This window comes from Eulemur rufifrons, chromosome 18 (assembly GCF_041146395.1).
Source record: "Eulemur rufifrons isolate Redbay chromosome 18, OSU_ERuf_1, whole genome shotgun sequence".
NCBI lineage: Eukaryota > Metazoa > Chordata > Mammalia > Primates > Lemuridae > Eulemur > Eulemur rufifrons.
The window spans coordinates 1844618-1869665 of NC_091000.1; the positions used below are offsets into that span (position 1 = coordinate 1844618).

General features: G+C 42.0%; 1 protein-coding gene across 1 annotated transcript in view; it reads left to right on the forward strand.

Annotated features, from left to right (window-relative positions):
• Positions 1-24056, forward strand: part of ANXA10 (annexin A10) — a 31635-nt gene extending 7579 nt beyond the window's left edge. The window contains exons 5-14 of the mRNA XM_069493672.1: positions 4413-4507; positions 7971-8084; positions 9524-9614; positions 10556-10635; positions 16130-16183; positions 16267-16360; positions 17578-17673; positions 19715-19773; positions 21915-22037; positions 23979-24056. Coding sequence (XP_069349773.1) covers positions 4413-4507; positions 7971-8084; positions 9524-9614; positions 10556-10635; positions 16130-16183; positions 16267-16360; positions 17578-17673; positions 19715-19773; positions 21915-22037; positions 23979-24047 — 875 coding nt within the window. The 3' untranslated portion in view covers positions 24048-24056. The remainder of the gene's footprint in view (positions 1-4412; positions 4508-7970; positions 8085-9523; positions 9615-10555; positions 10636-16129; positions 16184-16266; positions 16361-17577; positions 17674-19714; positions 19774-21914; positions 22038-23978) is intronic.
• Positions 24057-25048: the final 992 nt, after the last annotated feature.

The following is a 25048-nucleotide window of genomic DNA, read 5'->3' on the forward strand; positions in this document are numbered from 1 at the left end:
AAGCTCAAAATGCTGCAGAGGCTCTCAGTCCGAGGACCCTGGCAGAGTACAATCAAAAAAGACAGTTACTGAGGTTTTCCCTTCCCTGACTACTGTGTTTTATTTAGAAAAATCCAAAAGCAAACATGTATTCTAAAGCAAATGAAAATGAGTAGTTTCAACAGAAATTGACTTAAGTTATATAAAAATGCGCTAATCATCTAAAAAGGAACACTTCTCACTAACGTTCCCTAACACTGCTGTCTACTTTCTAATTCCTCACTGTTAGAAGCTACTTCCCCTGCCCACGCATTCTTAGAACTGTATTTATTTTGTATCTATTAATGTATACAATTGTCGGGTCAGCCCTGTGAGGCCCCGGTCAAGTGGAACCATTTTTAACCCACATTCCTAAATCTTGAAAAAGGAGCACCCAAGTCAAAATTGATCTTTTCTGAAACACTCAGTGCTGCTCAGAGTGGACATCCTCTCCCTGTTCCTGATCTTTCCACCCTTCAGTATGAGGCTGGCCGCAGGTTTTTGATGTTCTTTGTCAAGCTGAAGAAGGTCCCTTCTATTCCCAGTTTGCTAAGAGTTTTTATCCTGAATCGGTGTTGGACTTTGCCAAATGCTTTTTCTACACCTGTCAATACATTTGTATGACTTTTTTTTCCTTTAGCCTGTTGATGTGATGGATGACATTAATTGGTATTAGAGTGTTGAACCAGCCTTGCACATATGAAAAATAAATCCCACTTAATCATTAAGTACAATTCTTTTTATGCAATGTTATATTTGATTTGATAATTTTTTTGAAGATTCTTGCATGTATGTTCATGAGAGATGTTGGTCAATAGTTTTCTTGTAACGTCTTACTCTGGTTTTGCTATTAAAGTCATGCTGTCATCAGAGAATGAGTTAGCAAGTGCTCCTTCTGCTTCTATTTCCTGAAAGAAATTGTAAAGAAGTGTATTTCTTCTGTAAAAGTTTGGTAGAACTCACCAGTGAACCCATCTGGGCCTAGAGCTTTCTGTTTTGTCAGGTCATTAATTACTGATTCAATTTCTTTAATAGATACAGGCCTATTCAGATTGTCTATTTTTCCTTGTATGAGTCTGGGTAGAGTGTGTCTTTGAAGGAGTTGATCCATTTCATCTAGACCATCAAATGTGTGTTCTGAGAGTTGTTCATATATATTTTTATCATTTTAGTGTCTATGAGATCAGTAGAGAGGGCCTCTTTTTTATTTCTGATATTAGTGATTTGTGTCTCTCTCTCATTTTCCTGGTTAGCCTGGCTAAGGCTTATAGACATTATTGATCTTTTCAAAGAACCAGCTTTTGGTGTCATTGATTTTTTTCTATTGATTTTCTGTTTTTAATTTCACCAATTTATACTCTACTTTTTATTATTTCTTTTCTTCTGTTTACTTTAGATTTATTTTTCTTACTGTTCTAGTTTCCTCAGGTAGAAGCTTAGATTATTGATTTCAGATCTTTCTTTTTTCATATGCATTTAATGTTATAAATTTTTCTCTAAGTATTACATTCACTGTATCTCACAAATTTTGATAAGTTGTGTTTTCATTTTCATTTTGTTTGAAATTTTTAAAAATTCTCCTGAGACTTCTCCTTTGCCCCGTGTGTTATTTAGAGGTGTGGTGTTTAATCTCGATAATGTTTGGGGTTTTCCAGCTATCTTTCTGTTATTGATTTCCAGTTTAATTTCACTGTGGTCTGAGAGCATATTTTGTATGATTTCTATTCTTTTGAATTTGTTAGGGTGTGTTTTGTGGCCCAGAATGTGGTGTATCTTGGTGAATGTTCCACGTGAGCGTAAGAAGAGTGTGTACTGTGCTGTCGGTGCCTGGAGTGTTTCACAGGAGCCAGTTAGATCCAGCTGATGGACGGTGTTGTTCATTTCAGCTCTGTCCTCACCGGTTTTCCGCCTGCTGGAACTTTCAGTTACTGTCCTGACATAACGGTGGATGCATCTACTTCTCTTTGCATTTCTGTTAGTTTTTTCCTTATCTCTTTTGACACTCTGCTTTTCGGCACATATACATTAAGGTTTGTTGTGCATTGTTGGAGGACTGAGCCCTCTTCCATTATGTAATGACACTTTTAATCACGATAATTTTCTTTGCTTTGAAGTCTTTTGTTTAAAATTAATATAGCTCCTGCAGCTTTCCTTTGATTATATTAGTATGGTATAGCGTTCTCCACCTCTTTACTTTTAATCTGTATGTGTCTTTACATTTAAAGTCTATTTCTTCTAGACCATTCAGTGCTATTTAGATATAAGTTGATTCCTAAGTTTACAGCTATTTTAATTAAAAATTTTTAATAAAATTTTGAGATCCATATGGAATTATTCTAAAATATCTCTGGAAGGAAAAATGAACAAGAATTGCTGTGAAAACTTTTAAAAATAAAGAGCAATTTAGAAGAGTAGGTTGTGGACATTCTCAACAGAACAAAAACCAAAAATGAAAGACGATGGTAATTACGTAAGTGTGATGATAGTAAGAACAAGGCAATGAAAGTAATTGAAAAATCTTCTATTTATTATTAAAAATATGTTCATTTTGGAATATCCTTCATGCAGTTAACAGAATCCTCTACAACTGCTTATTTTCCTCTGAGTCCAGGGATGGAACCAGGTTAGACCCAGGTACCAGGTTTCTCTATGCCTTTTCCGTGGAGGCTGCTTGTTCTCTTAGAAGCCATCAATCTCAGTCTTTGCGGCTGAGTCTGTGCCTTCCTCCCTGCTACAGCTTTCAGACCTGATCTTCCTCCTGCTTCTCACTGGCACAATCACCTGTGAAAATCCCAGTCACTGGTCCTCACTCACTGCACTGGACTCACTGCCAGCATCCAGGATGGCTTTAGTTTCCAAATTAATGATTTGCTTAACATTTTAGTCTTTCAATGCATTTTTAAATCTCCATAGCCAGGCGCCTACCATCACGTAGACACTGGGAGACGGGGGCTCCGTCTTCCTTGAGGACTGCATTTCAAGAGACCGCTTCCAGTAAGACCTTTCTGGGTTGTAAAACTGGGCAAGAGGCCGGGAGAAGATTACATAGCTAAGGGGCAAAGAAAGAATGTCCCATTGTGTTACCAAAGGTTCGGTACTGGTCCCCTCGGCCCAGAACTAGGAGAAGGAAAGAGAAGTTTATTAATTTGCTGGTAAGTGAGAAGGATGGGAGACTCTCATCTGAAAGTACCACCGTCCTGTCTATAAATGGAAACACGGAGCTTTTAAAAGGAGTTCTCGGCTCCAGGCTATTGCTGTGCAACTGTAGCATCTCCGGAGGACGAGGACGATCTCCTGACCTCGCCCTGCTGAGCCATCTCCTGCAGTACAAAAATACAAAGGACACTCGCCTGCCTCCTGATTACTGGCCTTGGGCAGGGAGGCAGGTTTAATTCCCAAAAAGGGTGGGGTGCGGCTTAAAGAGACAACTCGTGAAGCATTTTACCCTTTTTCAGGCTATTCCCTCTGTTACAATTACAAGTTTTCTAAAATAAATGCTATAAAAAAAGGGAGGTCACAGGCCCCTAGTCAGAAAGAAACCTGTCTAAATTTTGGTCACAAGAGGGAAAAGTTAATGTCTTGGTCACTGCACTATGACTATAATTAGAGCTGCATTTATCGAAACGAGTTGGCACCATGCTGGTCTGTCGGCTCAGTGTGTTGGTTGATGAGGAAGGGGAGGACGTGTGTTCCAGAAACAGGGTCTGCACTGTGGGCAGGAGAGACCCCGTTCCCTGCAACATGTGACAGGTTCACACCGTCCCTCAGAGCCGCATGGACGCCTTGTGCTTCGTGATGTCCTCCCCCGTCACTCCTTCCCCTGCGGGCTCTGGACGAGAGCAGCATTCCGCCTTAGTGCGTGTGCACTGTGGGGCCCCCCAACTGCACGGTGAGAGACCTTAGTGTGTGTGCACTGTGGGCCCCAACTGCACGGTGAGAGACCTTAGTGTGTGTGCACTGTGGCCCCCAACTGCACGGTGAGAGACCTTGTGCCCCTTTAAACCTCGGTCAGAGTTCCCGAGCCCCTCCCCGCCCAACACACACACAAATAAATTAACTAATTAAACAGTAATCAGCCTGAAGGTCAAGGAAGCCTGTTTTGGGTGGGGTAAAAGAGTGGTTGAAGAAAGGCTATATTTTCTTTATGTCCCTGTACTTTTTCTTGGATCTTTGTAGAGAAAGGAGACCCTCCCCGGTGACAGCACTGAAATTAGAGAGAGCAGAGCCTGGGCTGCCTCAGGACTGTCTGGAACTTCCAGCTTTGGTTAAAGTTGCTCTCTGCTTGAAAGCGCCCTCGGGATGATGCCTCACCTTGGTTTGGATCCTTAGACAGTGGGTTCTTCCTAACCACAGAGTGGCCACTTTACCCATCTCCAAACTTCCTTCTCTTCCAGACTGTGACAAGGACGCATTGATCGACACGCTCACCGGGCGCTGCAACGCGCAGCGGCAGATGATCGCGGAGGCTTACCGGGGCCTGTACGGCCAGGTACGTCTCCTCCTCTTGACCTTGCTAGGGCCATCTTCCCAGAGCTGACAGCACTCAGACAACAGGTATTATCATTTTTTCAGTCTCACAGATCACAAAGATTTCAGGCCTCAGTGTATGTCAGGAACAGTTCATTCCTCTAACGTGTTCCAAGGAATAAAATACACGTCACGAAATGCATGTGTGTGTGAGGGATGTTTGTACAGTGCCCACCAGTCCTTTCCCAAAAATCATTCCCATCCCAGATGAAAAGTTTGGTGACCTTACTCTGCCAGCCAGTCCAATTACGCTGGAAGTGGTGTGTGGAAACACCCTGTGTCAGGCTTTAGGGAAGGCATAGAAAATACTAATGATCACCAGGTCAAAAAATAACATCTTTTCCTGCAGTTCTCTGCAGGGCCTCACCTAACTCTCAGCAAAAGAGAATTCTCTAGTAGCTTTTCTTCTCACCAGCATGCAGTTATAGAGACCATTAAAAAAGAATGGCAGTTTAAAAATACTTTAAGGCACTAAAACTATCCATAGTGTTTTAAAGTAATCACATTCTAATTTCAAAGCAAGCACCATTAAGGATTCCTTGCTTTTGTTGTGCATTTAAACCACAGATTCAGAACAAAAACTCTTCAGGCCACAGGGGCCTGAAATAGCAATTGCTTCTCGGCTGAGCACTATCGATAAAACACGACTGTAAAACTTTCTCTATAGAGTTAGTGCACATAAACTGACTCCATCTCCAAACCCCAGTCTTTGAGCAGCTATAATACATGAAATAAAAGATAGCTGTTGGTTTTAGAAAGAATTAACAGTCCAAGTGCCATGACTAGGAGAAACGTTAATTGAATTAAGCCAAAGACAACGACCAGATACAGATTTTTTCACACACGAAGCTGTTAGCATAGCTTATGAGGCCAAGACACCAGTGCTAGTTTTATCTTGACAGAGAACATAAAAACTATAAAAGTTCTATCACTGGGAATCCAACCCTGTTTTAACTTGCATAGTGCTAGAAGGGGTGTCATTTTTCAGTAACTTTTGTTTTAACCCAAAGGTTTACATACATCTTTGCTTTTTATGTATCAGGTTAAATTTAGGCTAAAACAGTACTTTATCAAGCTCTACAAAATTACACTGAAGCAGAGTAAAGCAATGAAAAAAATGAGGTGCTTACACTCGAGGAATTTAAAATCTATTAAAGAATTTATACTCCAGCAAAGCACTTTTCCCTGGGGACACACGGGCCCTTGCAGTGCGTTAAACCCTCACGTCTGCTGAGTGATCCGCACCTCCTGCCAAAGCCCCCTGACACGCTCACCGGCACCCACCGGGAGGCACGAGTCCCACGGCCCCTCCCCCGCAGTGCCCTCGTCCACGGTCAGCCGGCAAGGCCTGTAGGTCACCTCTCCCTCACATTTCTCTTCTTCCTCCTTGACAAAGTCTTGACTTGAGTCTTCATCATTTCATGCCAGACTAACGCTCAGACTCCTGGCTGCCTCAGATGGCAGGTGTGCAGCACGTGGAACTGAGAGTCAGGCCCCTGAAGACCCACACAGCACCTTGCCTGGAGGCCAGGGGCGGCATGGTTACCGTGGAGAACCGGGAGTGCAGTAGCTCCATTTGGCCACAGGCGAGGGGGCGCAGGGAGGGGAGGGGGCGCAGGGAGGGGAGGGTGCACAGTTTTTCTTCAGAAATTTGATTAGGAAGTGCCTGAGTATAGTTTTAATTGTGTTTATTGTGCCTGCAATTGTCTTAGATTTGGGGGTCTTAAATGTTTATGGTTTTAAATTTGATAGATGTTTAGCTATTATGCTTTCAATTTTCTTAATCCTCATGTCTTCCCTTTTTTTCTCACTCCAGTAGCAAAAGTTAAACTTCTTGATGTTATCAGAAAGGTTCTGGAACAGTTGCGTCTTCCCTGGGCAGCAGCTGACATCCAGTCACTTTGTAATGGGCCTTTGTGTGGTCAAAAGAGAGCATTCAAATTGGAATATGTTCGAGAACACTTCTCGGTGAAGTTCATGGCTTGAGATAACTAATGAGAATATCACCAGTCATTTCTCCATGTCCAGAGAAACTTTATGAAAAAAATTTTTTTTTATTTTGGAGTAAAATGTCAACACAATATTAAAGAGTATTTTTGTTCCTGTTAGATGTGGGGATTTTTACCAATTAAAAGTAAAGTAATAACAAAACAGTAATTCTGATATATAAAAAACTTTAATGTTCTATATGAAAAAGACAACTTCTTGCCTATAGTTTTTGATACAATGACTTCTAAAGCTAATTTCAAAAGTTCTTTAAAATTATTATACAAATAAGATTAAAGCAGTATTTAGACACTGTTACATACCCACTAGAAGGCTAAAATTAAAAATTTTAATACTAAGTAGTGGTGAGGATATGTAACAGCCCTCTAATATATTACTGGTGAGAATATAAAATGATGCAACTTTTGAAAACTGTTTGCAGTTTCTTGAAAAGCTAAATATTCACTTACCATTGGACCCAGCCATTCCACTTTTAGTGATTTCCTAAAAATAAAATAATAAAAAATTAAAAAATAAACACATTACAATGATTTGTACCTGGATGCTTATAGCAGACTTATTGTGCTACCTAAAATCTTGAAACACCCCATGTCCCTCACCACGGGAATGATTAAACAAGAAGTGAATGTACAGCCATACAACAAACAATACTTATCTATAAATGCATATGAAATACTGAAACATGTAACACATGTGAATATCAAAAATCATTATACTGAGTTATAAAAATGGACAAAAAGAGTACATAGTGTTTAATTCCAGTTATAAAATACTCTAAAATGCAAACTGATTTATAGTGACATAAAATACATCGGTAGTTCCCTGGAGATCGGGTTGATCTCCAGGGACAGGTCGCCAAGAGACACAGGGAATCTCTGGATGTTGTGAAAACGTTTAATATATTGGTTATGGTAATGGCATCACCAATATATAAATATGTTAATCAAAATGTGTATTTCATCGTACATGTATTATACCTCAATACAGTAGAAACTTTAACTTAAAAAATATACAAGACATAGGAAGTCTCTAATATTAATAGATGACAAAAACATCTAATGTTATGTTTACTCTCTTGATAAATTATTTAGACAATCATGCAACTTTTAAGCATCTTTTCAGGATAACACGTTGATTGCTAATAAAAAATGAAGTAAACAAACAAAAGCATAATTATAGAAATGGAACCCTGGGAAGACCACAGGTTTGAATCGGGTCAGTCTTGGCCCTAAGACCGGACATTGCCATTTATTTTCTGTGGCAATGAACCTAATCAGAAATTCCACATTCTCACTTTCACGCTGACTTTTTGTGTAAAACGACGTGGAAAAGGAAATCTTGCTGGAAGGCTTCCTCCAGTTGTCCCACCTCTCATGTAGTAAGTGATACAATAAAAGTGTCTATTTTTGCCTCCGTAGGACCTGATTGAGGACCTGAAGGAGCAGCTTTCTCACCACTTCAAGGAGGTGATGGTGGGTCTCATGTACCCGCCGCCGAGCTACGACGCCCACGAGCTCTGGCACGCCATGAAGGTAGAGGTCGGGTCCAAACGTGCCCGGAACGGCCACAGGCCATATGTCAGCGGAGGGGAAGCCGCCCAGCGACCCCCCACGTACTTGCAAGACGGAAGAGAGGAGGGCGTCCAAGCAGGGCGGTGGCGGTGGGGATGTGGTCGGAGGCAGCGCCTCGTGAGCCGGCGGGGCCTCCGGGGCCGGCCGGGTCCACCTGCTGGTGCTGGGCGACCGGCCTGGGCCGGCTGCACCGTGAGCCGCCTCCGGGCGGTCCCCACTCGCCTCTCCCCAGCGTGGGGTTGTATATTGAGGAGAACATGTTAAAAATCATGAAAATCTTTTAAAATTATGTGTTAAAATTTGGTTCAAGTCAAAATAGGACATCGGAGCAGAGACAGTATATAAATGACATCTTTACTTTTATGACCTTAAGTTAGTCATTTTCAAAAACAATTGCTCAGATGTATCACGGTGTTACTTTTGAACGGTTAGAATAATTCTTTCTTACAGGAAAGTCATTTCCATGAAACGAATTAGCTATGGATTTGTTACACATTTCGTTGCCTAGGGACGGGGAACAAAGAGGATCTTTCACTTCTTTCCAAGTGCTGATGTTAACACCTGCAGAATTGTCGCAATAATTCCAACACGGTGCTTGCCAGTGACCAGATCACCAGTCTGGGAACAATGTGTGACAGGAAAGAGGCCACGGGAAAAAAATCACGGAAACATGGATTTTGGCCATCGTGTTTACCGGTCAGAAGAGGCACTGTCTAAAATTCATGTGAATTTTAACTAATCACTTCTAACAAACGTTGCATATCAATTTCTACCCCTTGCAAAATTATATGACTAAAAATTATAAGAATAAAGTCCCGTGTTGCTGTTTAGATAAAGCTGGTATATTTTACCAATAGTTCACAGATGGTCAAGTCAAATGAGCCTTTCCTGAAAAGATGGGTTCTCTTTAAAACCACGGTCACAAACGATCCCTATTGCATGCGTGTGTCTGTAAGAGACCCCAGAGAGCAGATGTTTAGACAAATTGTGCAAAACTCCACATCTAGGGAGAGGCAGGGACAGGTCCCCGAAACATTCCTGGGAGATTGGAAGGCCTGCATTCTGGGTTCAGCTTGCTGCAGGACTGATACTCCAACAGCAAAGGCAAATGTGAGCACGGCTTAAACTTTTTTTTTTTCCACACTGTTTAGAAATCCCTACCCGGCTTTATTCTAAAGGAAGGAACAGTTTCCTTCAGATAATGTTACCTCCTCGGGGTTGAACAGCCAGTAATGGCAGAGCCAGACAGAAGTCAGGCCTCTCTGTGTCCCAAACAAACTTCCTTTTCCTTCTGCCGCCGCTCAGAACACCGCGTTGCCGTACCCCATTATTCCACACAAGCTGCACCATGATTCCCGATAAAAGCGCTTTTGTGTTTCTCTCTTCTTCCATTTTCCCAGGGAGCGGGCACCGATGAGAACTGCCTCATTGATATATTAGCTTCAAGAACAAATGGAGAAATTTTCCAGATGCGAGAAGCCTACGGTTTGCGTAAGGAAACATACATATGTGAATACATTTCACACACACATGAACGTCATATTTTTTAAATAACATAAAATATTCCAGTTTATGTATTTTGAAGAATTCTCTAAGACTCTTACATTTGAAATATGACTCACACGACACCAATTAACTCATTAAGTAAAACTGATGATTAGTGTACTCAAAATGAAACAATTCCCCAGACAATCGAGTAAGCACATTTTCCAGGAAAATAATTACAAGTCTCTAAGAGGTGAATGTTTTCACTAAGACCCAGCACCTTGGTTCGGGGGGCGTTTTGTCTCTTAGCCAGGAGAGACGCGGCACATAAACAGCACATAAACAGAATAAAGCAAAGTGCAATAATCTCTCGGTGAATTCTACAAATACACCTCCTTTGCTTTACATAAATTTCATCATCCGTGTAACCTACCTCAAAATCAGATTTTTGCACATTCAAAAGTAGACAGGGCAACTATATCTACTTTTACAAAATGGTTAATGCCTCACGTTCCATTACGTTAAGGGTTATATGACATTGAATGTCAGGAAAATGTTTCAGACAGTCACCTCTACTGCATTTGAACAAAAAGAAGACTTTTCCAAGGGGAATGAAGTGAGAACCTTCACTTCAAGTATTATAATGCAGTCTATGGAAACAGAATGCATAATTCTGAATTTTGAGAATTAGAGAGTATGAAATGACTCTCAATCCTGTTTTTTAATTTTGGAATAAAGGTATTTTTTTAAGAAATAGACCCATGCCTGTGTTACCACCAGGTGACAGATTTCTTTGGGGGACAGTTAATCAACAAAGAAATGTCAACAGATTGGCAGTATAGGCTGGACTTTGCACTCACTACTGGGGAAGTAGCATTAACTTATCCAAAGCACATTGATTTGTGGTTCTATAATAAATTGTATTTTCAACATGGTTTCTTGTACAGAGTACAGCCGTAACCTTCAAGAGGACATTTATTCGGAGACCTCAGGACACTTCAGAGACACTCTCATGAATTTGGCCCAGGTATGGCATTCCCAAATTCATACCTTTTGCATTATTAAAAAATAGATATATGTCATCTCCAAAAAATAGAACAGAAAAGCCACCCTATTATAGGTCAGCGGTAAATTCTGTGTAGTCACCTTCAGGGAAGCCGTGCCCAGAGCACTCAGCTGGAAACGGCCTAGAGACAAACACAGCAACGCACAGCTCTGTTCCCAAAAAGCTAAAAATCTACCACGCTTGAAATGATTACAAACATACGTACATGTGTAACTAATTGTATAGTCCAAAGGAGTTAAAAGATTAGAATTATTGAAGTCACACTTTATAATTCCAATTAGAAATTAATTCCACTTTTTAAAAGTGCTAAGTAAGTTGGGGATACACTAACTTTTCTCAATTTCTCCTGCGTGCCTCGTATTGTGCACGGAGACGAGCATATTCCTCATTTAATAACAACAAAACACCTGCAATGTAAATATTCTCATGAGCTCCTCCGACATGAAAAAACAGAGTCAAAATTCTAAGGTTCTAGCTCTGTGATTGTCTGGAGAGCTAATAGGTAGAAATCCGGAATTTAATTGAATCTGCAGACTCCAGTGCAGCCTGTGATCCAGGGCTCCCTGCAGAAACTCGTGGTGCCGTATGTTACCAAAGAGGAACAGGAATTCACATGAAAATTAGGTTTTGGTTTTGTCATATGCCGTATTTTTCTGTACGGACTAAATGGTATGTAATTATTTCCATTCAATTCACATTTCCTTAAAACATTCCACATACTAGCATTGTAATATGAATAATATTTTTAAGATATAATTATCTTTTGTTTTATGCATATTGTCATGTGTACCCGTCATTCTCTTTAGCAAAGGCATCCAGGAAGGCAGAGAGGAAAAGCGTCGGTGTTCAGCTTTTAATTACTGACAGGTATCTAGAAGCCCACAGCTGGGGAAAATGTCTTAAAAGCCAACATTTTGGCTTGGTTCGGTATTGTTTGCAGTGTGTGTGTGTTTAAAATGAAACAAACATTTCTAAATCCCTAAGTCTTGCCTTTATACTTCAAAAATATAACTGAGTAGTAGCAAAAAAATTTCACTGAAAGCCATAGGTAGATAGAATTTTGTACACGAGAATGTGAAATTAAGGAAAGATTCTGCTGCCTTTCAAGAACGAAGAATAAATGATGCCCTTTTAGTATGGACGAGGGTGGAAGGCGGAACCCATGGCAGAGAAAGGCGCAGGGTCCGGAAGGCGGGCGAGGCTGGGAGTCCTGCCCCGAGCCCTCGGGAACCCAGCGCCCCAGGTCCCAGGGGAGAGCTCCGAGAAAGATGCAAGACAACCGTCGTCCATTCTTTCTTTCTCTTTCTGAACCACTCTAGAGCCAATGGCTCCATGAGTTTCTGGATTTTTTTCTACCCTAAGCATTCCTGTGGCTACTGCTGACGAGCTTTGAGGGGTCCTTGTTCTTTGTCCTTCCTGGCTTAACCCGAAGAGGCCCTGTGCAGCACAGACGGTCCTGGTCACGCCTTCGGACCAAATTTACTATTTTTTGACTTTACGATGGTGCATAGTCATCACAATTTCGATGTAATGTACAGTATTCAGTAAATTGCATGAGATAGTCAACACTTTATTATAAAACAAGCTTAGCGTTAGAAGCGTTTGCCCGACTGTGAGCCAACGTTAGTGTTCTGAGCACATCCCAGGTAGGCTGGGCTGGGCTGGGCTGTGGTGTTTGGGAGCCCAGGTGTATCACATGCATTTCCCCCTTAACGACATTGTGGTGGGCTGAGTTTATAAGGAGCATCTGTGTATCGTCCTCGAGGGCTGCGCCTCCTCCACAGCTCGCTTTTGGAGACTTTAGAAGCCTAACGGTTTGTTTAAAGCTTAGGTAGTCCACTCTTCTTTAATCTGGGTTTGTGATGTGTTTGAAATGAGAATCCCTAAAATGCTTAAAAAAGAATCACACTCTACTTGCTTCCAGTTAGTTCCTTACCTGACTTCACATCTGAAGTTCTTTCCTAGACATATTTCCCAAATACGGCTAATTGCTTTAAATCCTTGCACCCACCCTTATGCCGTTTTTTTTTACAACTCACAGCCAATACCTTGCAGCCTCTCGCAGACAAGGAAATGAGCCGGGTGCTACTGCAGGGCTGAGTCTCATCAGGCCCTTGCCTTTCAAAGTGACTTCAAGGCTAAGCTCACGTTGCTTGGAGTCAGTAAGTGGTTTTCCTTTCTAACTCTCAGCGGCACTCCCCTCGCTTTTATTTCTACTTGCAAACCAGCCGATTACCTACTAAGCTCATCTCTTTCTTGTAATATGTGGTGCCTTAGTCCACTGTGTGTTGCTATAAAGGAACACCTGAGGCTGGGTAATCTATAGAGAGCAGAGGTTTGTTTGGCTCCTGGTTCTGCAGGCTGTGCAAGAAGCATGGCGCCAGCGTCTGCTTCAGGGGAGGGTTTCCAGAAGCTTCCACTTGAGGCGGAGGCCAAGGGAAGCAGCATCAAGCTAGAGGAAGGCAACAGGAGAGGGGAGAGGGAGCTGCCGGGCTCTTTCAAACAATCAGCTCTCCAGGGAGCTCTGGGGCCGGGGACTGGTAGAAGGAGAACTCACTCATTACAGCGAGGACACCACCAGGCCACTCATGACTCTGTCCTCTTGACCCTAACACCTCCCACCAGGCCGCACCTCCAACACTGGGATCAAAGTTCAACAAGAGCTTTGGAGGGTCAAATATCCAACCTATAGCACATGACTAAAAGCATAAAGTGAACACCAGTCTTAGGCTTGCTCGAAGACCAGAACAGGCGCTACTGATCCGGGAGCAGCTCTCCTCCAAGAAGTGACCCAAAGACTCAGTCTCTTCCCATCTTCACACTTTTCACAGCCGGCTTTTAAGTTCATGCCTGTCCTCAACCTGCAGAAGCAGAAAGACAATGGAGGATTATTCATGGGAGTTTTTGTGGGCCTCGTTGTGATGCATGTCATTTTTGCTCAGATTTCATTGGCTACACCTCAGTCAGGCAGCCCAAGTATCCAGGGTGGCTGCAAAGTGGTGTTCAGCGGTTGGTCTTCAAGGAAGGAGAAACGAGTTTTGCAGTCAGTTACACGGGTGTGCATCGAAGCTGAAGGGAATAATTGAGCACTGCAGCCACGAACGACAAACGGGCAGCAGAGGGTGCTGAGGATGAAGGTGTACATGCCGAGTGGACGACTTACAAGGGTGACTACATCGGGCCCGAAAAGCATTTCCAAAAGGGAAGCATATATAAACAAAGCACAAAGACACGAAATGCCCTGCCTCCTTTCTTAAAAGAGCTTTAAAGAGGAACACGAATTAGCATTTTTATCCATGATTTATGTTTTTGAGCATAACCTTATTGTGTTGGCCATTTCAAACAATCTCTTGAAAGACCAGTGTATGAAGGTTTCTTGGGCCTACCTCTAATCTTCTTTGTAGAGTGATGTTGTTGATTATTATAGCAAAGAGGAAAAATATGTGAAAAGCAAAAATATGCAGTTTTAATCTGAATATGTCAGTTACATTTTAATTTCTCTATAATTGATTCTACCATGAATAGTCTCAATGAGATAAATGAAAGGCCAAAGATGAGGCTGTATTTTAATCTTTTATCGCTTCTGTTTTGTTATTGGCATAAATTATGTGTAGAAAAATTGGGTCCAACATTTACTTGTATTTTTTTTACTTTGCTGAGTTGTTCTAACAAAGAACAAGCAAGCAAACTGCAGAAATGCTAGTATTGAATTAGGTGATCATTTCCCATCAGACTTTCCGAGGAACTACTCTTCTTTCATTCCCTTGTGGAGTGTCGTGCGCCCAGACGTCACAAGCCTCTTGGTCTGTCTTACCCCTGACGCCGGGTCTGTGTGCAGAGCCGTCCTTTGACTGAGTTCTCGGAGCACGAAACTGTCCTATTCAACCTTATAGCCTTGTGACTAAGCCCTGTACATGACACATGGTGAGCAAGTCATACTTTCTGGAAATAAATGCCACAAAGAACAAATTTTAGACAGTCTGAGTGGACAGAGTTCAGTGGTGAATGAAGTAGAAGCAGGCTTTGTGCGCGATGTGCCTTCAGCAGGGCGCTGCCAGCGAGCACCGTGGCGGGCACGGAGGAGGAGGAGGAGGAGGAGGAGGGCGGGTCAGGCGGGCGACAGGTGCTGCCCAGGGCTCTGGCTGGCGCAGAGGACTCTGTGTGTGTTGTTGGCCGGGGTGGAGAGCCGGCTGCCACCGGGGAGGTTCCTGGAAGGGGCAAAGAGCCGTTGGGAAGTGTTTTAGCAGAATGTGAGATGATTCCTCTGAGTGGAACGGGCAGGAAAGTCATTGCTGGGCGTGAGTAAGGAGCGAGGCGACCTTATGCTTTGCAGTCCTCACAAGAGATGCTGTGTTGAGAAAGGACTGCAGGCGACCAGGGCGGCAGCGGCAGCTGCAAGGAGGCCGCACGGCCAGCAAAGCCGGACGCAGCGTTAACTCACGCCCACACCAGGGCGTCGGCTGCGCTGAAAAGTGCCCGGAGTCTGGATGCATTCTGAAGATAGAGTCTGTGGTATTCCCTGAGGGATCGGACGCGGGCTATGAAAGGAAAACAAAGAGGAAGCCAATGTGACGCTCACATTTTTAATCTGAGCAACAGGACAGGAGTGGACCTGGGGCTACAGGAGGCTTTTGAGGCAGAGAGACCAGGAATTGGAGTTTGAACACGGTGAATCTGACACGCACGCCAGAAAGTCAAGTGCAGATGTGGAGTTCGCAGTTGGAACATGCGCACCTGAAGCTTAGGCGATAGAGCTTGGCTGGGGAGGTAAAGTGGGTACCGTTATGTTAGTGACACAGCTGGAATTTGAAGTCGCATCAATAGAGAAGATTTCCAAGAGAAGGGTATAAAGGCAGACAAGACGGTGATCAAAGACTGATTACTGCGACCTTCCAAAATTAAGAGATTGAAAAGTAAGAGGAACCAGTTCACAAGATTGAGGAGTAACCGGTGACATGGAAGGAAAGGAAACGAGATTGCAGGATCCTGGAGGCCAGTGGTGAATGTGCAGTGGGAAGAGGAGAGTGTCAGTTACTTCAGACCCACTGGTAGGTCAAGTTCGGTGAGACTGAGGATTGCCACAGTCAGTTTGTGTTATTAGATAAACGGCACACATTCCCATCTTCACAGAAGATAGAGCACACCTAGTGCCTTAGGTATTTGTTGCCGGGTATACATAAGAGAGAACTTGAAGAGTGGACAGAAGAGATTGTCTAACCATAATGAGTCTTTAAGCTACGAGAAGAGGCCAGTAACCAGATCTCAGAGCCAGAATAGCCACTGACATCCAACAGTCATTCTTCTCCAGCAGTCAGATGCTAAGCAATCCACTAACATCTCCAGGTCCGTTTATCTTTATCTCAAAAATAAGGGGTGGAACCCTCAGGTCCCCGTACCTCGATACTGGCATGATTTGGAAATACCATCTACAAGGAAACCTGCGCTTGCTTTGCAGGGAGCCAGAGAGGAAGGGTACGCAGACCCCGCCTCGGCCGCCCAGGAAGCCATGGTAAGAGACCGGCTCAGACAGTGGGGACAGTGAGGACCCTTGTGGACTGGGCCGGTTCTGACCCCGCGGGCTGTGGGTTTCAGGTGCTGTGGGAAGCCTGCCAGCAGAGGACCGGGGAGCACAAGACCAGGCTGCAGGTGATCCTGTGCAACGTGAGCTGCCAGCAGCTGTGGCTGGGTAACTGCTCGCGGCTCCTGCCGCGCCGCCGGCGGCACCGTGACAAGCAGACGTTAACCAGGAAACAAGTGTTATGTAGAGAGCGAGGAAGTCAGTTATCTCACGGGCACTGATTTTGAATTTTATTTATGCAGACGTGCCTCATGTAATGAGGGATAAAGTTTTCTCTATTATTTTGTTTTTTCCAATGACGGAATTATGTGACTTTTAAATACTGAATATTTAAAAACTTATCTCTGTTTTTGATGGAGAACTTATTCAAATATAGCAGCTACTTCTGATTAGGTATATTATATGTTGTCTTGAAAAGTATGCAGTGAACATGATTTAACCAGCCGATAATGCATCAGGTTATTATTATTGATGTCGTGGTTTATGGGATAGTGACGGTGCCCTGTGGGTCTGTAGGCCGCTCCCATGTTGCTTTGCACTTGGTCTGACTTTCCTTAAAGTGCCGCACCTTTCTTTTTCCCTTATTTAAACAACGACGCTTTTGGCTTTTTTATATATAAAGCACACAAAATCCTATAAAAAATTTTCAGAATAGCCTACTCTAACCCAACACCCACTGCTATACTTCATATGTCAACAAGAGACAATAATAATAATAATACACCTCCTTGCTTCTAATTTGCTATAAGAATGGATCAGAACTACAAGTTGCCTGGATAAAGCCAGATAAGTAAGTTGTTGAAATAAGGAAGCCTAATTTAGCACAATTTTAAGTTAATAAACTCTAAGCTGTGCCCTAAAGATGATTCCATATTTCTCAGAATACATTTCCTAGATTTTATGGCCACTATTTCAATCATAGCTCAGAGGACCTTTACGCTTCTCCTGTTTAAGCTCTAGTGGAACGTTCGATGTTGACGAAGTCTGACTATTGCGCGTGCCCTGAGCAACGGCCATGAGCACACTGCTCCCCTGCCCCCGCAGTGGAACCAGCCGTGAGCGAGTGGCCCCTCCAGGCAGCAGCTGTTCCCCAGGGGAACAGAGCAGTCACGGGTCTCCAACAGCACGATTCATGCCGACTCTGCTAATTCAGAGTATTTGCGTCTGTTTCAGATAATAGTTCTATCAGACACAGTGGCCATAGTATTTTCAATAATTTTATAGTGAATGTTTATCTTCACACTGTATAGCAATTTAATCAATATTTGTATTTTAAATGTAAAATATTTACAAAATCTCCTTTGAATTATACCAATTTGTTGAAGTTTTCCAGGAATTTCAAAATATTTCTGGGCAAGACCTGGTAGATGCCATAAATGAATGTTATGATGGATACTTCCAGGAGCTGCTGGCTGCGATTGGTAAGTAATTTATTCGGAGCACAGCAGGCCTTTTATTCTGCAGTAAATGCTGCCTGGCTCCGACTGAATTGCAAGTGCATGAGTAACCCCTTGATTGGATCCTTTCCCCCGAATGTTATTATTTAAAAGGAGTATACAGCCTGTAGAAGAAAAATACATCAGCCACTGACACAACACACTGAACTGGCAACCGATGACTTTAAGGAGCTGACACGCTTCCCTGACAGCCGGTTCCTGTTCATAGCAGCAGACGCAGAATTCTCAGGTGTTCTCTCTCCGGAATTGGCCTCTCACCCTCTTCAGTCCATTCTGCATTTACCAAGTTCCGCCCCCTTGGGCAAGAGCAGATAAATGCTAGCAAGCGGTTTCCTTCCCTCCAAGAGGAAAGGGGATTTTTGGTTTTGTTTTGTTTTTGTCACTGTCTCTAATAAATTTGCTTTTAGGAGCAAATCCGACCGTGACAGAGACTGGCAGTGATCTCTGCAGGCTGTCGTGCGAGTGGCAGCACCGTCACACCCCACCCCTCCCCAGATCAGGAGAGGCGTCCCTGCACAGAGCAGTGGGACCTCCCGCATTCCATCTTGCGCTGTGCTCTGACTCGACAGCACACGTTTCAGGGCTGCGACGTAGGCGTCACTGTGAAATGTCCCCGTGGTGGTTGTGCATCAAGGAATCACTTAGATATTTGTTGCATAAATGAATATTGGGACTTTCCACTCCTAGAATGGCAGAGACAGACATGGGCATGGAGGCTGACAGACGAAGGTTTTTATAGCTTATTTATGAAGGAGCTTCAATCTATGGTTCCATGAAAATGGTTTGATGGGTTCTGTGAAAACCCTAAAATAGTCTACAAGACGTGACTATTTATGTCTGCATATTTTTCTGAGAATAAGGTGCATGTATTCCAGCAAATTCTCAACAAAATTTAATTACATATCACGTCAAAACCCCTCATTTTACAAACAAAGCACGAGGAGGTCAGGAGGCTGCTCCAAAGTCTGTCAGCGGATGAGCAGCAAAGTTAGGACTAGAACTCGTGTCGTCTGAATCTCAAGGTTGCGCTCTTTCCACTGCAGAAAGCAGTGCGCGTGAGGGAGAAAACAGTGGACATAAGAAATGCCAGAACACGTTTTAGCTGATTCATTTATTCATCCGATAAGCATTTATTGAGCACCTACTGTTCCAGTCACTGGGTTAGGTACTGCAGATGGAACAGCAAGACAACAGCAAGAGCCCCGGCCCTTGGGCCGCTCACGTTCTAGCAGTGACCAGAGCTGTGATGGGCTTCACTGTATTAACAAGGAAAGAAAAGATGAGAATATGGTCTCACAATCTAAAATAGTTACTTAAACTATGGAGAAAACACTGCTATGGTGATTTTATTTTGGCCAGAAGTTATAGCCTCTCCTACATTACTCATTCCTGTATTAATTTGTTTACTTATTCACATAAACAGTATTGAACCTCTGTGGTCATCAGCTGACCTTCATCAAAGACAACTGTCACCCAGGCTCTAGGCTGCTCTAAAGCCATCGCAGTTTTGAGTAGGTGACTTCAGAACTGGCCTAGACCAGTTATGGTCCATACAGTTTCTCCTTAAGAGACTTCAGATCTACTCACAAATCTATAAGGGACTAAAAATAGCATTCTAGACGATGAGCCAATCGTGTGGCGGCTGTGTCACATTGAATCCTACAATGATAAAAGTCTGTAATAATGTTGAAACTCAGGTCTCCTTGAAGCTCTCTTACTCAATTTTCAGATAAAGAGGATAAATTTTTCTTCATTAGACCATATGCAGGAGGTGACAAGGTCCCAAGAGATGGGGACAGACTAAACGAAAATCTTCATGAATCATTGTAATATTGTTGCTTTATCTTTTTCTGTGGGTTACAGTGTTACCATTTTTGTAAGTGTTGAATTATAATGCAGCGTGACGATTACAACAGAAAAAAAGTATTTTATTGTTTCTCAAATTCTGAGGAAAATATATATCATCACTCTCAATGTTTCTTCTTTTCTCTCTGATTTCTTCTAGTTCTCTGTGTTCGAGACAAACCAGCCTATTTTGCGTATAGATTACATAGTGCAATCCATGTAAGTAAGGCACATGTATTTTCAGAATTTCTCCAGAAATTGTGTCTATTTTCTCAAAGGATTCATTTTACTTCCATTATTTTAAATATTTACATGTCTAAGGACATATGCCAAAGTAAAAAAAATGCATTATACACAGAAAACAAGACATGTCAAATAGAAATGATACTCTGCTTTCTGCATCAAATCACAGAAGGTACCTAAGAAGTGTGGTTCCCTGGGGTCTGTCTCCCCCGTGTGCCTCAGAGTTTCTCAGCGTCTGCAGAAACTGGCAAATGCACATGTTTCCGTGTATTTCCACAGACCTGCAAGTCATACATATGCAAGTACGAAGCGCATGGCATCAAGTAGACAATGTCAAAACCTTACGAACTCTAAGCAAGAAATTGCTGTATTCTCGAAGCTTAAAACCACAAAATAATGTCAGTGGTTATTTTTAAACCTAAAGTGTTAATTTTCAAAAAGTACATAAAGAAATAGCGAAACCACAATAAACTCTAAAGCTATTTTTGGAATTAAATAGGGATGTTTTCATACTTTAGTGGGATGTTCAGTCACACAGCCTTTCGAGCATCCATTTTTAAGGAAACAAACACTTAAGTGCATCAGATATGGCACTCCTTGTCCCTGACGGTATGAAACATAGTTAGAAAAAGAAAAGGTCTCATACACATCATTACCTATGTCTCATAGCCTTGAAAACTCAAAGAAATTATTTAAAACAATCCAATAGACAGTAATTTTAATAATTAGGGTGTTTTATTCTCAAAGTAATCTTTGCAGGCCAACTTCTTGAAAGTAGCCAAAGTGCTGGGAAAATAAGCTAATAGTCAAGAATGTTTTATTATGAATCTTGTGCAGAGTATATTTAATTTATTCACAAGAAGAACATCTATGTACCCTCAGGATGCAGGAGCACAATCAATGATCACAGTCTTCTGCTTCTCTTTTATGCTACTTCCAAGCAGAAAAAGTTAATTTGATTAATTTGATTAAAAATTTGCGTGAAATAGTGTATTGAGCAAAGCTATAGGATGATTTCAACAGTTTCTTTCTCCAAAGAATCAAATACTACAACAGCAGAATGAAGCTTTACTTGTGAATGACTTTACCCAAATTCAAGGCTACTGATTCTAATAATAAATAAAAACTGTATCCTTGCTGTGTGCATGTTACAAGGCAAAAAGGAAGGTGTGTGTACTCACAAATGGTTGGGAGGTAAGAGAGGGATTGTATATTCAAGTAATCAAATTTTTGATATCTGAGGACTTAGAACGGCAAATATTTGTTTAAAAGCTGCTTTCAGCCACCCTGAACCAAAGAAACCTGTGATTTTCTCCAGTGCACTCTAGATGAATGATCTATCATACAGTTTAAATTTGGACACTTGGCTAGATCATTCATTTCTATCACCTTAAATTATTACGTGTTTAGATCTATATCCAAAACATTCAGCCATCAAAAAACAGATTATGCTTTCTGGCCACTAGATGTCATGATTACTCCATTTGAAAAGAAAATTTGAACCTGATTTGTTAGCCAGTATTATTTCTGGTGCTGGTACACAGACATTGGTTTTGTGTTTGTTAGTATTTGAATTTAAATCAGCAAATATTTGAAGCACCTAGAATTACAACTCTTACAATTTTTCAATAATAAGCAGACTATAAAATGAAAATATAATTGCTGTCTTTGACCTATCAATGTTCATCTAACAGAGTTTTACCTAGAAGTACTTTTACCTAGAAAGACCACATGATCAGATGTGCACTTTATAATGCAGGGCCAAGGAGACAGTATGAAGGTTGACAAGGCTGAAAAAAGGGAGAAATTATTCCAGAATCAGGGGGAAATGGTCAGGGTCAGAGTCAAGGCCGTGGCACTGGAATAGAAATTACAAGGCATTTAAGAAGTAAACTAGAAGAGAATAACTCATTTTCAGTGTGCAGTAAGGGAGAGGGGGAGTCACGGAGGGGACTCTAAGTGCCAGATTTGGGGGCAGGGTGGACAGTGATGCCAGTGTTTGAGGAAAACACCAAGAGAAGCAAATTGCTGCAGAAAAGGGGTGCGTCCATTTGGGATTGACTTTAAGGTACCATGTTCTCATCTCCCCACCCTCCCTGCTTTTCTGTATCTTGTAGGACTTTGGTTTCCATAATAAAACCATAATCAGGATTCTCATTGCCAGGAGTGAAATAGACCTGCTGACCATAAGGAAACGCTACAAAGAGCGATATGGAAAATCCCTATTTCATGATATCAAAGTAAGTCTCCTACACGTGATTTATCTTGGCCCATATTTTATCTTTTTTTGAAACTGAGATAAGAGCTTCATTTAAACTTCATGGTGGAGTCTTAAAAGTTAAGTATTCAGACAGGGATAATCTACTTTAATCCTCCAGACAGCAATTAGTCATCCACAGGTGCTAACTTAGAAAATCCCTTCGCCTCATTGACAGAAGTGATTCCTCTTTGATGTTTTTTGAGCAAAATCATTAATGTAGTCATGTTAAATATTCATTCTCTGCAATTTGCTGGAAGAGCTAAATTCTGAAGTATGATCAGGCATTAAACCAAGCACAAGGACCTAAGACTATACCTTATCTTGTATTTTGCACATAGCTAAATGCTGTTACCTCTTAGGCATTGTTTTCAACTGAAATTTTTAATCGCAAGAAATAGCTTTTTAGTTGAGTGAAAGACTGATCCAGACGCGACTCGATGGCCCAAGAGAGCACGCAAGGCAGAAGGCTTTGCGGGTCCTGGAGAAGCTGAGGGGGTTTCCAAGAGGAAGCGTTGAAGGAGCAGTGAAGAGAGATCTCGCTCTCCTCACTGCCACCCTCAAAACCCCAAACTCTTTAAGTGACAGTAAACACTTTCCATTGAGAAATGCATGTTATAATTTATTTTCTAGATGAATAAGTTCGTTTACTGTAATTAATCACAGCCGTCTCAAAGTCTGCTAATATTTACATATGATTAATGCAACTTTATTATGGGCATTTAAAACAGTGAATTATAATTACATGACTTTGTATAAAAGAACAGTAATATAATAGTTGATTTTTAACAAAGATACATTTTGTAATTATATTTATTTATCACTATGTTGTTTTGGAAGATTTAGAAACTAGAGAAGACCATATAAAGAAAATAGAAATTGCCCTAATTCTCTACCACAGATGACCAGGGATAAAATTTTCTCGTAGGTGTTGCTATGGTCTGAATATTGTGTCCCCCAAAATTCATATGCTGAAATCCTAATCCCCAAGGTGATGGTGTTAGAGTGGGGCCTTTGGGAGGTGATTAGGTCCTGCAGGTGGAGTCTGTAAATGGAATTAGAGTCCTTATAAAATAGGCCCAAGGGAGCACCTTGGTGCTTCCTGCCATGTGAGGTGAGAGTGAGGAGAACGCCGTCCGTGAGGAAGGCGACCCTGAGCTGACACCACACCTGTGGGCACCTTGATCTTGGCCTTGCCAGCCTCCAGAACGGTGAGAAATACGCTCCTGCTGTTTCAAAGCCACCCGCTGATGGTATTTTGTCATAGCAGCTTGAATGGACTAAGACAGGTACTTGAAGTCTTTTTCTTAAAACATAGAAGCAACAATATGTTTTACTGCCTACAGGAATATTTCTACTGAATCATGGTATCCTGTTGCATAAACTGTAAAGTACTTAACTGCCTCTCATTACTATACATTGCTTTGCAGTTTTTCACTGTTATTCATAATGTTATGGTATACATATTTTTAGCATAAATATTTGTGCTTATCAATAATTGATAACTTTCTTGAATACATTTATTGAGGTAGAATTACTGCATTAATAAATATAAACTTTTAAAATCTTTTCAGACATGTCAATTTGCTGTCTAGACTACACTGATTTATAATAATCATAATAGGGCACTTCTTTCTAAAGTTGAGAAGATTTAATCCTGATGCAAGTTATTGTTCTTATAAATATACATTGTGGTTCAATCAACTGTATACAAAATACATACTCTTGCCTGCAACCATGATATTATTTTTCAATAACTTTCACTGAGACTAGTGCTTAGGAAATATTAAATCTTTAGATGAGAAAAATGATTCTGGAAAGGCTAATGGCCCATGGCTCTTTCCTAGTGCAGTTCAGAGGAATTGTGGTTCTTTTTAAGAAATACTGTGACATTTCATTCCAAATACATGTTTTTTCCTTTCAGAATTTTGCTTCCGGGCACTACGAGAAGGCGCTGCTCGCCATCTGCGCCGGCGACGCCGACGACTACTGAGGGGGCGGGGCCTGCGCATGCGCTTCAGACCCGCCACGTGGAGACGTCCGTGGCGCCATAACCAAAGTACAGAATCGCATTTTCTCTTTAATCTTTGAAATTATTCCAAGCTAAAAATAAAAACTATTAATGAAAGTGTATGATACTGGGTTTACCCATTATCTAATCAGCAATTATATAAATAGTGCATAATGAAATAATTTAAAAATTGCATTAGAATAAATTTTATTTCAATGGGAACCATTGATACCCTGCAATGAGGGAGTCTGCTCAAGGCTGTCCTCAGCACGATTTGGGAAACCAGTAAAAATGCAGTGTGTGACGTTCTCCTCAGAAGAATTTTATGACTCTTGTACGAATACAATAAACCAAACATGAACATCTAAAGCAGACTGCAAAAGAAAATAAAGATATAAAACAGCAAAATGCAGCCAGATCTGTGCTTGTCTGCATTAGATGTACAACAAACTTGGATGCAAAAATACAAGGGGGGGGGTGTGTGTGTGTTTGACAACCACTCTGGTAAAGGCAATTTATCTCCAGCTAATTTTTCTTTTTTTGAGTTAGTTCCTAACCAACCACTGGCCCAGGCTATGACAGAAAAGTCATTGCTCACTGTTTTTGGCTTCGCATTTTACCATCAGCATCGAAGACTCTTAGAAATTATTCAGATGCTTTGGGCCACCAGTAGAGCGTGGTCTCTCCTGTCTCGCCAGGGTCAGTACATTGGGGGTGACGCAGGAAAACAGTGACTGAGGTCAGATCTGGGGGCGATGCCACAACGCAGCCAGGAATGAAAGCAGAGGCGGTGGGAGAGGACGGAGGACGCCCATTCCAGGCAAGGGCGGTGCACGGGGACCCGGGGACCGCAGGGCAGCGGCAAGTGGGGCCGGGCGGACCCGTCGGTCAGGATGCGCCGCCGGAGGGGGAAGTGCGTTATTCCACGCGGAAGCTGTCACCAGCCCGTGGCCACGCCCTGTAGGTCAAAAGTGCTCAGAAGC